This window comes from Crotalus tigris, unplaced genomic scaffold (genome assembly GCF_016545835.1).
Source record: "Crotalus tigris isolate CLP2741 ecotype Arizona unplaced genomic scaffold, ASM1654583v1 scf7180000017573.2180621, whole genome shotgun sequence".
Taxonomy (NCBI): Eukaryota; Metazoa; Chordata; class Lepidosauria; order Squamata; family Viperidae; genus Crotalus; species Crotalus tigris.
Genome location: NW_024096483.1, coordinates 853,600 through 869,629, shown reverse-complemented (window position 1 = coordinate 869,629; position 16,030 = coordinate 853,600). Strand labels below are relative to the sequence as shown.

General features: G+C 36.7%; 1 protein-coding gene across 4 annotated transcripts in view; it reads left to right on the top strand.

Moving 5' to 3' along the window:
• ATP8A2 (ATPase phospholipid transporting 8A2) overlaps positions 1–16,030 on the top strand; it is a 347,289-nt gene that overhangs the window by 251,327 nt on the left and 79,932 nt on the right. For all 4 annotated transcript variants that reach the window (XM_039356441.1, XM_039356458.1, XM_039356469.1 and 1 more), the window contains exons 31-33: positions 580–641; positions 2,147–2,203; positions 9,475–9,582. In XM_039356441.1, coding sequence (XP_039212375.1) covers positions 580–641; positions 2,147–2,203; positions 9,475–9,582 — 227 coding nt within the window. The remainder of the gene's footprint in view (positions 1–579; positions 642–2,146; positions 2,204–9,474; positions 9,583–16,030) is intronic.

Here is a 16,030-nt window from a genome sequence, read left to right as displayed (position 1 = left end):
TTTGGTCTTTTCAATTCTTGAAGGAGAAATGTGTGATTGCAGATGTGTATATATTATTTTTAACTTGTGGTTCAGTGTAAGCTACTTGTTATACTGTTTGTTTTCAATGTGTTTTATTTAAAGACTTCTGAGAAACCTGTTGTGCAAATTTCACAACAGATAACTGTCTAAAGCTTGTCAAGAAATGCACACATTATGGACTCTTTCTAAATGTCTCCCAGTCAGTTGGGTTACCTTTTATATTTTCAGAAAAATGATATTTAAGTTGCACAAATTAAATGTAATAAAAATGATACATCCTTCTGCTCTTTATGCTGGGCCTCCTGTTTGGTTTAAGATATTTCAGCACTGAATTTAACTTAAGTGGGATTCTATACTATACTATCCCATTGAACTTGGTGGGATTTACTTTTGAGTAACTGCATATACTGTATTTGCATTTTCATTGATTGTATTTTCATTGCATTTTCATTGAATGTATTATTGTATTTCATTTATTTGCAAATCTTACTTTAAATAAGAGAGAGAGAAAAAACCTTTACTGAACAGGGTATTTATTCTTTTAACTATTTATTGTAGATACAGTATTTACAAGTGGCCAGGCTGTTGACTACTTGTTTGTTGGAAATATTGTTTATACGGTAAGCTAATCCATAAAAAGTAAAGCAATATATCCTTAGATCTGATTGACTTTGATTATGGATGTATTTCTGTGATGAATGTGTCTACAAAGGGGGACATGGTGTGAAGTAGCAATTTCCTAGGAAGGAGAAAACAGATTCCAAGAAGAGGGGTGAAACAAGAGATAGCAAAACCTAAATCAGAGATTTAGGATAGCCACTCCCTAGAATCTCCTAGGACAGAGGTCCCCAACCCCCAGTCTGTGGACCAGTACCGGTCCGTGGCATGCCAGCAACTGGGCTGCACAAATAAGCAAAGCCCCTTCCATGGGATGCAGGCAGCACACAAAACCACACACTCTCCGGTCTGCAGAAAAACCTCTCTCCATGGAACCAGTCCCTGGTGCCCAAAAGGTTGGGGACCTCTGTCCTAAGATACATCTGTTAGGGTGAGAGTAAGATTCTGACTATTTGCCATGAGCAAATAGAGAACTGAACTTTGGTTGGATTGTTCTAAGACATCTGTGGGCTAGATCTGATATTTTCCGATGGTTGGATAAAATAAAGTAAAGTAAAGTAAAGTAAAATATAATAAATAAAATAAAATAAAATAAAATGTGTACAGTGTGCTTAGGGGTGCCATTATTATGCCATAGAAAGTTGTGTCTGTTGAATTTCTCAAACTGGGCAGCTATTAAAAGACAAAGAATTTTGCCAGAGGATGTTATGGCAACCTACTGGAAGGTAATTGATACTAGGAGTATTGAGGAAAAGATGTGGGTTTAGGTCTATTGGAAATATATAAGAATGTATATACAGATATTTCTGATTCATGATTGAATTATTCTGGTTCTTATCACAGTTCCAATGTACCAAGTCTTGGGATTCCCACACATCCTGGTAGAAACTACCTACATGCCCTGTCATGTGGCTATAGAAGTTCAGGAATGTATAGAATTAATTTATTCTGATTCTATTAGCCCTATCATAAAGCAGATTAAGCATGTAATTGTGCTGTATAATAGCTAGCTAATAATTACTAGATCCTACACTCAGGACAGAGGCATGGGAGTATGTGTGTGTGTGTGTGTGTGTGTGTGTGTGTGTGTGTGTATCTCCCCCGATCATTTCTGAATTTCTGTACTTCTGAAATTTGCTAAATATTACATTTAGCAAAAGGAAATGACATTTAATTTCTACCATTTAGATGGGTCCCCAATCCCTGGGCTGTGGCCCACTACTGGGCCATGACCTGTTTGGAACCGGGCCACATGAATGGTGGACTGGCGCACGCACATGCAGCTTGAGTTGCATGCATGAGTGGTGGGCTAGCACATGCATGCCACTTCCATGGGCCCCTCTCCCCCCCTGTCAGATCTCCAAGCCGTAAAAGTTGGGGATCGCTGGTTTAGACCATGCTTTTGCAATGTACTATATCCTTTACCTAAAGAAAAACAAGAGAACAACTATGAATGGGAAATACATGCTGGAATTCAAATTTCTCCTCTACTTTTTTTTTACTGCAGTATGTTGTGGTAACAGTCTGTTTGAAAGCTGGCTTAGAAACCACAGCATGGACAAAGGTGAGTATAACTATTAAGTCAATAGAAGGAATTTCAAATTCATTTTCTATCTAAAATTGAATTGCAATTTTATCCAGAAAAAAAATTCATCAATTCATTTTCAGAATTCCCACCTAAAATAACATGAGGACAATGATGTAGCCTTTAGATAGGGATGTAGACGGTCACTGGGGACTCATAGACATTTGAAGAATTTCATGAAGCTATGATTCAGTAAAAACAGCATGTTTATTAATAAACGTTTCCATCTTTTGTATTTGACAATTAAAATGGGAAAGATATAGATCACAGAAGTCACAAGCTGAATTGCTCTGCCTGGAAATGATCTTCCTCGGAAAGTAACTGAAAGAAGACTTCCCCCCTTCCCACATACAATATCTCCATTGACCCCCAAGAGCAAAAGTGTGACTTTCTCAAGCAGATACTTGCCAACTAGTTACATTTGACCTAGTCTGACTGACTAGTGCAAAGGTTAAGAAAAAGGCTGGTTTTGGAATGGAATAGAATAGAATAGAATAGAATAGAATAGAATAGAATAGAATAGAATAGAATAGAATAGAATAGAATAGAATAGAATAGAATAGAATAGAATAGAATAGAATAGAGCTGGAAGGGACCTTGGAAGTCTTCTAGCCCAGCCCCCTGCTCGAGCAGGAGAACCTATACCATTTCAGACAAGTGATTGTCCAGTCTCTTCTTAAAAATCTTCAGTTATGGAGTGCCCATGGTTTCTGAAGGCAAGCTGTTCCACTGGTTGATTGTCCTCATTATCAGGAAGTTTCTCCTTAATTCCAGGTTGCTTCTCTCTTTGGTCAGTTTCCAACCATTGTTTCCTGACTTGCCCTCTGGTGCTTTGGAGAATATTTTGATGCCCTCTTCTTTGTGGCACCCCCTCAGATACTGGAATACTGCTATGATGTTGCCTCTGTTTCTTCTTTTCTTTAGATTAGCCAAACTCAAGTCCTGCAGCCGTTCTTCATTTGTTTTAGTCTCCAGGCCTTTGGTCATTTTAGTTGCTCTTCTCTGAACTTTTTCCAAGGTTTCAAAATCTTTTTTGAAGTATGGTGACCAGAATTGGTTGTAGTATTCCAGGTATGGTCTTACTAGGGTTTTATAAAGCGGTACTAATACTTTGTGTGATCTTGATTCTATACTTCTGTTTGTACAATCAGGATTGTATTAGCTTTTTTGGCTGCTGCTGCACACTGCTGGCTCATAGTCAAGTAATCATCCACTAGGACTCCAAGGTCCCTCTCACAGTTACTGTTTTTGAGCCAGATCTCGCCTAGTCTGTACTTAAACCTTTGATTTTTCCTACCTAAATGTAAATCTTTGCTTTTCTCCACATTAAAACTCATTTTGTTGGATAGAGCCCATTGTTCATGTTTGTCAAGATCTTTTTGGATCCTGAGCTTGTCTTCTGGGGTGTTGGCTCTTCCTGCCAGTTTGGTGTCATCTGCAAATTTGATGAGTTCCCATTCTATTCCCTCATCTAAGTCATTAATGAAGATGCTGAAGAATACTGAGCTTAAGACGGAGTCTTGTGGTACCCCTCTGCTTACTTCTCTACATGTGGGTGTAGTACCATTGAGGACTACTCGCTGAGTATGGTTTGTCAGCCAGCTACAGATCCATCTGATGGTGTTGTTATCTATTCCACCTTTTTCTAGCTTACTAAGCAGCAGGTTGTGGTCTACTCTGTCAAATGCCTTACTGAAGTCTAAGCATACTAAGTCCACAGCATTTCGCTGGTCTACTAATTTAGTCACTTTATTAAAGAATGAAATAAGATTGGTTTGGCATGATCTGTTTTTGACAAACCCATGCTGGCTACTGATTATAACTTTTTTTGCTTCTAGTGTTCGCAGACCTGTTTTTTGATTATCTTATATTGAATTTCAGGATAATACATTTATCTTATCTTCAGCATAATATATTTATCTTATCTTCAGCATAATATATTTATCTTACCAAGGCCTAAAACTTTAAAATCCTGCATTATGGCAATAACTGAAAAATGGTTAATATATTTGTAGCTGGGAAATAGAATCTTGTGCCCCTTTGATCAATTATCCATGATTGGGTCTCTTTCAAATCTTCTCAACTGCAATTTCCATCAACTCCAGCTAGCATTACCAATGGCAATACTATCTGGAGTTGACAAGATTAGGATTGTTGGTCTTATGAGGCACCAAGCCTGGGAAGACTGGAAAAACCATGCCAGAATAACAATTGTTATAAAAGGTTCCTTTTTAAAGAACTTGTTTTAATAATTTATAGAATCATAAAATCACAGGGTTGGAAGAGACTTTGCAGATCTTTTGGTCCAATTCTCTGCCCAGGACAGAAATCCTTAGGCCAATCAGGACAAATTGCTGTCTAATCTTGTTTGAAGACTTCCAGTGACATAACACAAAAAATCCAAGTGGCAAGCTGTTCCATTGAAAGTTGTTATGGTCAAGAAATTCATTTCAAATTTGCATTTCTCTCTGTTAAGCTCCCACCATTGGTTCTTCTCCTATCTTTGGTGCTCTGGAGAATAACTCTACACCCTCTGCCCTGTGACAGCACTTCAGGTATTGGAAGAGCACTGTCAGGTCTCTCTTTAGTATCCCCTTTTTAGGCTAAACACATCTAGTTCTTTAAACTATTCTTTTTATTATTTAGCATCCAAGTCCTCTCTGTTGCTTGTCTGGACTTGGGATCAAGTTGAGATGTTTTACTGTCTTGTTTTATTTTATTGTAGTTCACTTGTCAAACTATTTCTGTGAAATATTGTTTTACTGATTTTAATATTCTACTATGGAGTCCTCTGGGAAGCAGTGTATGCTCATCATTATCTATGGATAGAAAACAGATCTATTTTGTTTTGACAAAAACAAAAATATAAGATCACAAGTTAATATGTTGGACCCGAATTCGGTACTTATGTGGAAACTTAAATCCCTCACTGCAAGCATACCTACCTTTTTCATTTTCATATCATTCCCAAACTTTCAATCTTCATCTAAATCTACAGTTGACTGGATAATAAGAATATAAATCTTATTGCAATACTGGGACACATTTCAGTTTTATTAATTATTATAGTTAGATGTTGTTTTATTTTTCACAATGATATTTACATGCATCATTACATTTTTATAAGATGATGAAACCAAATTTTGAGAAATTTTGTGCTATAGACATTTTGTAAATTTGCTATGTTTGGGGATCATTTAAAACATGTACAGTATTTGTAGTTGTAAGGGAAAGAAGAATAATGAAAGAATAACAAAAAATCTAAATAAGAACATTTGGAAAATAATATTTATGAATATTTAAAAACATAAGCAAGATAAGCCCCACTTGAGCTATACAGTTGCTTCAGTTAAATTGGAATTTGAACTTAATATCGAATACTCATTGAGTCTTATTAAAGAAAAGTATTGAGACCAAAAAAGAAGGTCATAGTAAATTACTGACCTCTTGATGGAAACAGTGATAATAGCTTAATATTCTGTAAAATGTATAAGGAATATCCCAAAGATGCTTTTAAACGAGACAACTGGACTTTTTTGTTTTCTCTTTGAAGACGTTTCGCTTCTCATCCAAGAAGCTTCTTCAGCTCTGACTGGATGGTGGGGAATGGCAGGATTTATACTCCTTGCAGACAGCTGGTCATTTGCATTCTTTTAGAAAGTTGGTGAGGTTTATCTGTGAATAGTGCAAATGGGTGTGGCGCCTTCTTGGAACTGCTGAACTGCTGAAAGGACTGTGTTGTAGACTGGAAATAGATGATGTCGTATTCCCCCCCCCCCAGTTGAGAGAGGCTGTTCAGTTTTGACATAGATGCCCCTTTTGACCCCTCTTTCAAACCAGCAATCTTCTCTGTCCAAAATATTTCCATACATGGATATTCACACTACTGCTTTGGTTTCATATTCATAAATGTAGATATATAAAAAAATATATACATTATATACAATAATAACATTGTTAATATAATAAGGATAATATGTAAATGAAATATTAAAATATATTTGTAAACCCAGTGGTTTTGAGCTTCCAGGCTAATTAGCTATAACAATTAATTAATTGAATTAACAAACACTATACAGAATTTTTAGCAATCTTACCTGAAAAATAATAATCAGCAGATCTTTCAAAGAGAGACCAATAAAACATTAGCTCCTCTGGAACTTTTTCAAATCATACCAATTAGAAATTTACTTGGATGAAAAATCAATCAGAAATTAGCTTCAAGAATTCCAATGATCTGTTCTAATTAGAGATTTGTTCTGTTATAAACGTAAAAGCTCATTAGTTCCTGCTAAGTTGCTTGTGGGTTGCCAAGAAATGTGCTACAAAGTAGACCACATTAAACTCTGAAGATGGCTCCCACAGTTCCTGGCAAAATGTTAATTAATTAGACCATAGCTTAATACCCTGGAAGCTTATCTTCACCGTTGGTTCATATTGTGAGGGAGTGAAACTGGGAGTGCTGCCTGTACTTGGGAAAAGCAGCTGCAGCTAAGCAGAAATGCTTCTCAACCCCATTTCCTAAAGGCTTAGTACAGCTCCTGATTATTCCCAGAAACTTGAGAGGAGTTGGCTCATTTACTCATTCATTCATTCCCTCCTACTCACAATTTACTCACAAGCATCCATGCCAGCATTCCATCTACCTGGCTAATTGAGCCATACTTTATACTATGGTGTGACCAGTATTGGAAAACAAAAGATCTTCACAAATATAATTGCTAATCTGGAACTGTTCATAGGTGCTGGACTACAATCCCCAAAAGTTTCCATTAGCATGTCCAGAGAATGTTGGAGTTGTTTAAAACATCTAGAGAGCCCTAAATTGTCAGAGCCCCTGAATCGCATTGTCAGAATTTGAAGAATTAAAAGTTGTCTATGAAAATGTCATTTGTTTGATGATGAGCTTTGTTTATGTTTTAGCATTTTTCTATTATTAGATTTAGTTTGAAGGGAAGATTGCAGAAAAAGGTTCAAAATTCAAAAACATCCTTAGGAATTAATTTGCTTTGTGTATTCAAGATATCAGGCACTATATAGAAGCTATTTTCTAGCAGCTTACAGGAATTATAAGAAACAGCATTACTTAAAAAAAAATCCCTATAAATTAAAGATAATTTATTATGAAATTAATTAGCAATCATAATGTCAACGCTGCAAATACTGTATATTCTTGCTTTGACAATATGCAGAACTGTCTGGTATTTTTGGGGTTAATACAGAGCAGAAGAGGGTGAGGGTAAAGCCCAGGAAAGAAAGAGGAAGGAAACCTTTGACCTTCACATTAATTGGATAATATGATATATGACAGCTAATTTAGGGAGGGAACATGCTGATAATTTAATTGCTCAGAGGAAGAGAACTTAGATCTTAGCATAGACCCCATTATGCCTGTGCCGACATTTTGAATCAATAAAAGACTTTTAGGGAAATCAATGCCTGGAAGTTCTTTGAAGTGTTTCATTAGCCAGAACCATAACACATAATACATGAAACATTTTTTGGGCCATAATCACTTAAGGGTCAGAAAGAGAATCTCTATTTTGATTTGTTATTTTAGAGTAATTTTTTTTATCTATCTATAAATCCACAACTTTTTATATTTATCATTTCTTAACTTTCATATTGTTTGTCTAATCTGCAGTATAGTCTTTGCTAGTGTTTACTTTTAGTCTGTCCCCAGTTTTAATTTTCATATTCATATTCTTTCATTTTCCTATTTCCTTTCTGCTGCTTCTCAGCAGTTGTCTTTGTATTGAACAAGCCAATTTTCTTCACTGCATAGATATATTCCTTTCAATCTATATAATGGATTTTAGGGAAAATGCAATGCTACTTTAAGTGCTATGTGGAACCACAACTATAATTCTGTCTGGTCGTGGGCCATAGCAGTGCCTCAGCAGTTCTAAGGAATCTTAGAAAGTCTCCGACAACATTAAAGTACTCCCAAGATTGAACCAGGCACTTTTGACTCTTTGGAGACTAATTTGCATTGAAGAAACTATGAGTACACATGCTTGTATGTTTGCATGTCTAAAACCCCAAAAAGAATTATCAGCCAATCAGTTCTTGTCCTTTCTGGTGTGAAACCTTGACAAGTCTGATAATTCACTATTATCATTTCCTGAGCTGAAATTACATTTCCTTATTCAACCATAAAGTAGCATTGGCACTAGGATGGATTGCAAACATGATGATGGTGGTGGTGGTGATGATGATGATATGCAATCAGCAATGGGTTTTATGTTGCCTCAGTGCCAGGACTCCACTGTTGTTTGCAAGACTCCTCCCCAATTTGAAGTGTGTTATGTGTTTATTTGCTTTCTTTTTTTATTTCTATAGTGTTTTAATGTATTGTTTTTAATCCTCTTCCTGGCAAGGATTTTACAAGCCATTCAGTGACTTTATAGTTTAGAAGTATATATATATTCCTAAACAAACAAACAAACAAAAAAGGATATATAGTTTATTTACAGCTATTCCTTCCCTCCCTCCCTTTTCCTTCCTTCTTTCTTTCTTTCTTTCTTTCTTTCTTTCTTTCTTTCTTTCTTTCTTTCTTTCTTTCTTTCTTTCTTTCTTATCACAGGGTTTAAATTGACAACCTTTCTCCAATCTTCTGCCAAATGCAATCTTTCCATCCTGGGCCAGGTGAAAGGCAGGGTGCAGAGAAGGAAATGCTAGAACAAGGGGGGCGGGGAGTATAAGGACTTGGAGTGGCCTCACTCACTTTGGCTTTCTCTCCGCTCAAATGAATGTGAGGAGCAGTGCAAGAGAAGTCTAGGTGGCTATTAGAAACTCAGAACTCATAGAAACAATATGCCTTTTAATATAAAAGAATAGATGTTTTAGGTGGACGTCTTGTACAAAGCTACTGATCATGTAAAGGCTGCAATGTTACATTCATTTTCCTAGAATTATGTTCTGACTGACCAGACATTTCACATCTCTGGGGAATCCATATGGTTTTTGAAAATATTATAGCACTGTTAGGACCAAAATGTTTTTCTCCTTCAGTTTAGTGCACTTGAAACATCATGGAGAACTTCACGTGTGAATGCACACCAAGAATCTGCATATTTTTAAGTCTGAGTGGCATAAAATCAAGTGTCAGTCTTGAGTGAGATTGGCCAAAGCTTTGGTGGAGAAAAAAAGGGGCTCAAAGTAAAATAATAGCTGAAGGGCCAAGTAAAGCTAGCAAGGGAGAAGGAAGACCTGTGCAATCTTGATGGTGTGTTTCTTTTTTCCTACAGTTCAGTCACTTGGCTGTCTGGGGAAGCATGCTGCTCTGGCTAGTCTTCTTTGGCGTCTACTCTACTATCTGGCCTGTCATTCCTATAGCCCCAGACATGCTTGGACAGGTGAGTCATTTGCTGTCAAAGATCAAGGAGTTTTGGTCACCCAAAACTATCCAAAGTGGCATTTAAGTAAACCCGTGGATTGGTTGATTTTAAGAAAAAATCTACTGAAAGCTTATTTTTGTTTTATTTAAAACATTCTCAAGAGTGGAAAATGTTGCATATTTATTTTTTTAAAAAATAGATAATTGCATAAAATGTAAACAATGGGACTTTAATTCAAATCAAAGTTTATTCCCATTTAAATGTTGGGGAATGTAGCTTTTCTGTGGGCTCACATAAGAAACTTAATAGTGGTGAATAAAAACACATATTATGGTTTATCATGATGGCTTGGTTTCTATAACACTGTGAACCACAAACTACTAAGTTTCTTATTTTCATGTGGTGTAGTGTGTTGTGACTCCAACCAATAAGTGATAGAAAGCCACTGTTCACATAATATATTTACTAAAGTTGCCACAAAGCTTACTCAGTCAAAGAAATATTAATCATTGATTGTGTCTGCATATGAATGAACTCAATCATTCCTCCAAGGGAACTGGATAAATAAATCATAGAAGTTCATTCGCTGATTATTTAGGAAGTTAGGAACTCTGGCTTGTTCTTCTCCTAACAAGTCAGAGTTGGAAAGCAGTTATAAACAATAGACCTTGCCACCTAGCAAGAAGAGAATGTTTGAGCAACCTATTCAAGCATGCTAATTAGTCACAGAAAACCTAGGAATTTGTAGCAAATGAGTTTAGCATGATATGTAAATTATTAAATTAGTTTTCCTTAATTGCAGTGAGGAATGTTTTGGTGGATAGGGAGTTGCATTCAACAATTGAGGAAAAGGCTAGCGTTGATGGAGTGAGGAATAGATTAAGCTGGGATTTTGCCATGATTGTATCTTTCTTTTAGGTTAGCTGGGAGTTTCCTTACTTTTTAAACCTTTATATGTCACACTTACTCTGGGATGCCGGAATTTAGACCAAAATGATGCTAAAAGACCATATCGGGACCTTTGGAACAGAATTGCTCATTCTCGGAATGTTGAATTAAAACTGAATTAAAACTGCCTACATTTGGGTAGAACAACAACAACAAAAAGGTTATCCAAGTGGGAAGATTTACTTTCAGAATGTGCTGTTCATGAGACTTCTTCTCCAGCAGTGGTGTCTCCCATTTGTTGTTTTAATAAGTACCGAGAATTGTTATGCCTTCAGTCACAGATTTTTTTTGAGTAAATATTTTAAATATTGTTTTAATAATCATCAATAAATTGGAAAGAAATCAAAACAAAAACAAACACAAGTCCCAAGGCAAAGTGCTTATGAGTAATCCTTATTATATATATTTAAAAACATTATTATGTATAATACATATTTTATATTATAACATATTTTCTGCTGCAAAAATTCAGTTTCAGTTTCTATCAGTGGAGAGAACAAGGGAGAAGTACTGTAATTCCTGTGTACTGGGTACATCATTAGCTGGATACATGCGTTTAACTTATGTTTTGCATTTTATTGTGAATTTACAATCTTCCTGAAGTTAACACATCCACTGAACACAATTTGACCAACTTTCCCACATTTTGCAATAGGAATTGTAAACAGCAACAATAGCTGAGTACAGTATGAATGCATACATAAGGGAAAAACCCATAGACAAATTAATAGTTTAAGGGTAAAGAATGTTGGGGGGATAATTGCATAGAACTGTGTCCTTGGAAGAAATGTTTATGAAAACATATGCAAAATTTTATGTTGACATTTTACATACAAACTGCCAAATGATGTGTAATGGGATGGAGGTAATCAAAAGCTAGAAAAAGAGAAATCTGAGCAAGATTGATCTTGACAGATCATCCACTCCTAGTCATTGGTATGCATTTTGATTGTACATTAATACTCTCCTTAGAAGGTTTCCTAGTTGGTGGTTTCTTTTACAAAACACCATTTGTAAACCAAAAGTTTTTGCAAGGCATATTATATGTCTACTCGGGATCTTGAGTGTTCTTTTTCTCTGACTTGTGGAAATGAAAGGAAATATACCTGCAAAATAAATTATTGGGGATTATAACCAGAAAGGAGCTCGGCATGTCACTTATAGTTAACTCTTAGAATGCTGGTGGGATTTTGGATTTGCTCTTTCAATATCTATTCTGTTCCAGTTGATGAAATTTTTCCCTTCAGTGTCATGATTTCAGTCTTTGGAGAATAAGGCAAAATAATGATCCTGTCAAGATCACTTAAGTGTCCAGTGGGAACAAGAAAAATAGGAGACTACTGGGATTTCTTTAAAAAAAAAAATTTTTTTTAAAAAAAGAGGACTTAAGAAATAAAATCAGTTTGTGCCCATTGTGATAAAATAATTGTGCTCTCTGTTAGTAGATGACATAAAGTTTGCAACATGTATGTTTGCCCCATTTGTACCTTGCTTTTTTTTATAATAGAAGGGAAATGTTTTTGTGAATAAAATAAAAATTTCAAAATGAAATCCAAGCTCCAAAGGAGTTTCTAGAGTGCACATGAGCCTGAGTTGCCTTTCCCAGTGTTATAATATTTCCCAGAGAAAAGAAAAACTCCAAATAATAATAATAATAATAATAATAATAATAATAATAATAATAATAATAATAATAAAAGTTGGAAGGGACCTTGGAGGTCATTTAGTCCAACCCCCTATTCAGGCAGGAAATCCTATACCATTTCAGACACATGGCTGTCCAGTCTCTTCTTAAAAATTTCCAGTGTTGGAGCATTCACCGCTTCTGGAAGCAGGTTGTTCCACTGGTTAATTGTTCTAACTGTCAGGAAGTTTCTCCTTAGTTCTAGGTTGCTTCTCTCCTTGATTAGTTTCCATCCGTTGCTTCTTGTCCTGCCTTCAGGCGCCTTGGAAAATAGCTTCACTCCCTCTTCTTTGTGGCAGCCCCTGAGATACTGGAACACTGCTATCATGTCCCCCCACGTCTTTCTCTTCATTAAAGTAGACATACCCAATTCCAGCACCCATTCCTTATATGCTTTAGCCTCCAGTCCCCTAATCATCTTTGTTGCTCTTCTCTGTACTCTTTCTAGAGTCTCAATATATTTTTTACATCGTTGTGACCAAAACTGGATGCAGTATTCCAAGTGTGGCCTACCAAGTCATTGTAAAGTGGTATTAATATTTCACGTGATCTTGATTCTATCCCTCTGTTAATGCAGCCCAGCACTGTGTTGGCCTTTTTGGCAGCTGCAGCACACTGCTGGCTCATATTTAAGTGATTGTCCACTAGGACTCCGAGGTCCCTCTCACAGTTACTACTATTGAGCAAGGTACCCCCTATACCTGTACATTTGGTTTTTCTTGCCTAAATGTAGAATCTTGCTTTTTTCACCATTGAATTTCATTGAATCTGTGTAGCTGATCCTTCCTGCCAACCCAAATAGTGCAAGGACAAATATGTCAGCAGCAGAGTGTAACGCCATCACATATGCTAAGCAATTTATAGCGGAGAAGAACAGCACAGCCTTTTACTTTGGAGATGTCTGAATTATGCCATTGTGCAATCCCCAACCTTCTTTCTAAATTGAGGGCCTTGCTGGTTCTTCTTTCTCTACAATCCCATTTCAACAATTGTCCATCATAGGAACATTACCTTTTTGTTTGGAGTGAAGGAAAACTTCACTTTCCTTTCCATAACACTTTTCAGGTGTAAGAATTATTCAGCATATGAGCAGTGGCTATTAGCCTGTTGTTGCTGTACACACATGCAAACAGTCCATGGGATAAAAATGTTGGAGAGGCATGCTTGAAGAACAAGAGCAATTCTAGGTTCACTGTGGAAAGGAAGGAAAGGGAGATGGTCTATGGAGTCATCAGCACTCAACGCTGCAGTGGGTCTGTGCAGCTCAGAAGATGGATGGGAGTAATAGAGGACAACTATTATGAATGAATACATAGACCATTTATTCAAAATCCATCGCTTGGTAATACAACACATGGTTTGTCTTCCAAAGTTAAGCCCCTGATCTTTCAAATAAGGTCGGAAAAGATCCAGAAAACCATGACTAGTAAGTATAATAAGTGTAATAAGTTAGAGGGGACAGTTGTCAATCTCACTGTAGAGCAGCTTCTTCTTCATTGATTGTCTTCTTCCTGTACCTCTTATGCAAACATTCTGATCAGAGAAGGGATAGAGATTGAAATCAATCAGCAGTGAAAACTGAGTACTGCTCCTAAGAAGGAAAAAGAGAAATGTAAAACAAAGAAAATTAACAACTTTATTTTTACAAAACATATCTCTACTTCCAGAAAGAAGCAAAATAATAACCAACCAGAAAAGGACATTTTAAATATTACTTATCACTTCTGAAGTTTCTAATAACTTCTGTTAAACAAAGGAACTATGTTCACCATTCTCTGTCAAAGCTGGTAATGATCTAATAAATATTACATTTCTGTTCTGGTTTAAGATAGGGGATAATTGGGTTTTAAACAATTGGCATGGACAGATTTCTAGGGTGAGGATAAAGAATGACAGCTGACAAAACAGGATTTGCCAGGATGCCTATGATTGGCAGAGAAACAACCAAGTCCTTAGATATTATTCCACAGCATCCTCAGTATGTTCTTGGCATCATGATTCTAATTCAGATTTCCATAAATTAGGCTGGATTGATTAAAAGCATCATACAAAGCAATTAAATGCCTTTTTTAAAAAATGTCTTGTATGATAAGCTCAAATGTATTGGCTAATTAATATATATATCTTATTGGACTTATTTCTGAGAACTAGGTATGCTATTTAAGCTATAAATTAGCTCTACTTGTTTTTATACCTAATAAATTAAATAATATATCTTTGTGCTCTCATTTAACCAGAAACTGATTGCTTTTTTTTGCATACCAGTCTTATTCTGAACATAAATCAAAATCAAATCAGGACAAGTTCAGTTATAATTAAAAACTAATCAAGGTAATTTTGAGATCTGAATGATTCCTGGAAGACCGAGAATAGTTCCAATTAAATAATATCACATGGTGAACAGTATATTATTAATTAGCCAATGAGATTTCCCTATGTAATAATGTCATTCAAAACTTTCTGAATAGTATAACTGAATAAGCAAACATTTCTTCAGCTGCATTAAAACTGTCTGAAGCAAAAAAAAAAATTTTTTTAACAATAATGAAATAGTTGTGGTAGTCTTCAAGTAATTTGAGCTCAGTCCTAATTTTGTTGTAGCTTCAAGGAAAGTATATATGATTGTGTCACACGTGTGGTTAAACATCTGCTCCAGCATAACATTCAGATCTCTGTATAAAGAACTTACACAGAAGCATTTAGTTTCTGTGTGAATATTCTACAAAATGTTTTCTGCTTCAAGCATGCTACTTAATACTCTTTGATCTCGCACACACACACACACACACACATACACGAACAGAGAGTGAGTTCTGTATTATTACCAGTAAAATGACAGGATGATAGGTGTGAACTTTGTCTCAAAGGAGGAGTTGTTGCATGTTTATAGAATATAATGCTGCTCAAAAGAAATCCATAGGCCATAATAATGCATAGATCTAAACATGCATATAAACTAGGTGTTTGACACTTAAGTCTCCTAAAATCTTGATTAGGAAAAAGTTGGCTGCCCAGATTCCTTCCGTTTTGTAACACATGAAAATTAATAATGTATGAACCCTCATAGGTATATATCAGTGGTGGCGAATCTATGGCATGCGTGCCAGAGGTGGCACTTAGAGCCCTCTCTGTGGGCACATGTGCCATTGCCCCAGCCTCGCCTCCCCCGTGACCCCCTCACCAGCAGCCTCCCTAGAGGACAGCCGCCCCCGAACATGGCCCACACGGAGCAATGCAGCCAAGGACATGGCAGCGAGGCAGGGTGGACAAGACAAGGGTGCCCTCACGCCCCATTGTGCACAGTTGATGCTGCGGGGCGCGGGCAGAGGGCGTAGCTGCCATGGTGCTGCTGGGCTGCCTGGGCGATCTGCGGTGGGCTGTGGAGGCAGTGAGTGGCCTTGCGGGCAGGCACGGTGGGAGATGAGGTGGGGGCAGAGCAGGGGCAGGACAGGAGGTGGAGCAGGGTCGGGGCCAGTTTTTGGGCACTCAGTCTCTAAAAGATTCACCATCACTGGTATATATCATTATTTGAAAAAAGAAAAGAAGATTCCGCAGATTGCCACAAAAGTCTGATCCTGCCTATCTAGGTGATATGGGCCCATTCATTTTTACTGACATAGTGCTTAACAGGTTGCTCATCCCTGACATAAACAAACTCTTAGCATCGTGACTGATGATTATAACTACAGTACTGTATATTGCTTAATTTCTGTATTTGAAAGAAGTGGGAAAGGGCACATTAAATGAATAGAAAGGGATACTGAGCTAAATGCCAAAATGTGAACAAGGATTTGAATCTTTAATGCAATGTTTCTCACCCTTGACAACTTTAAG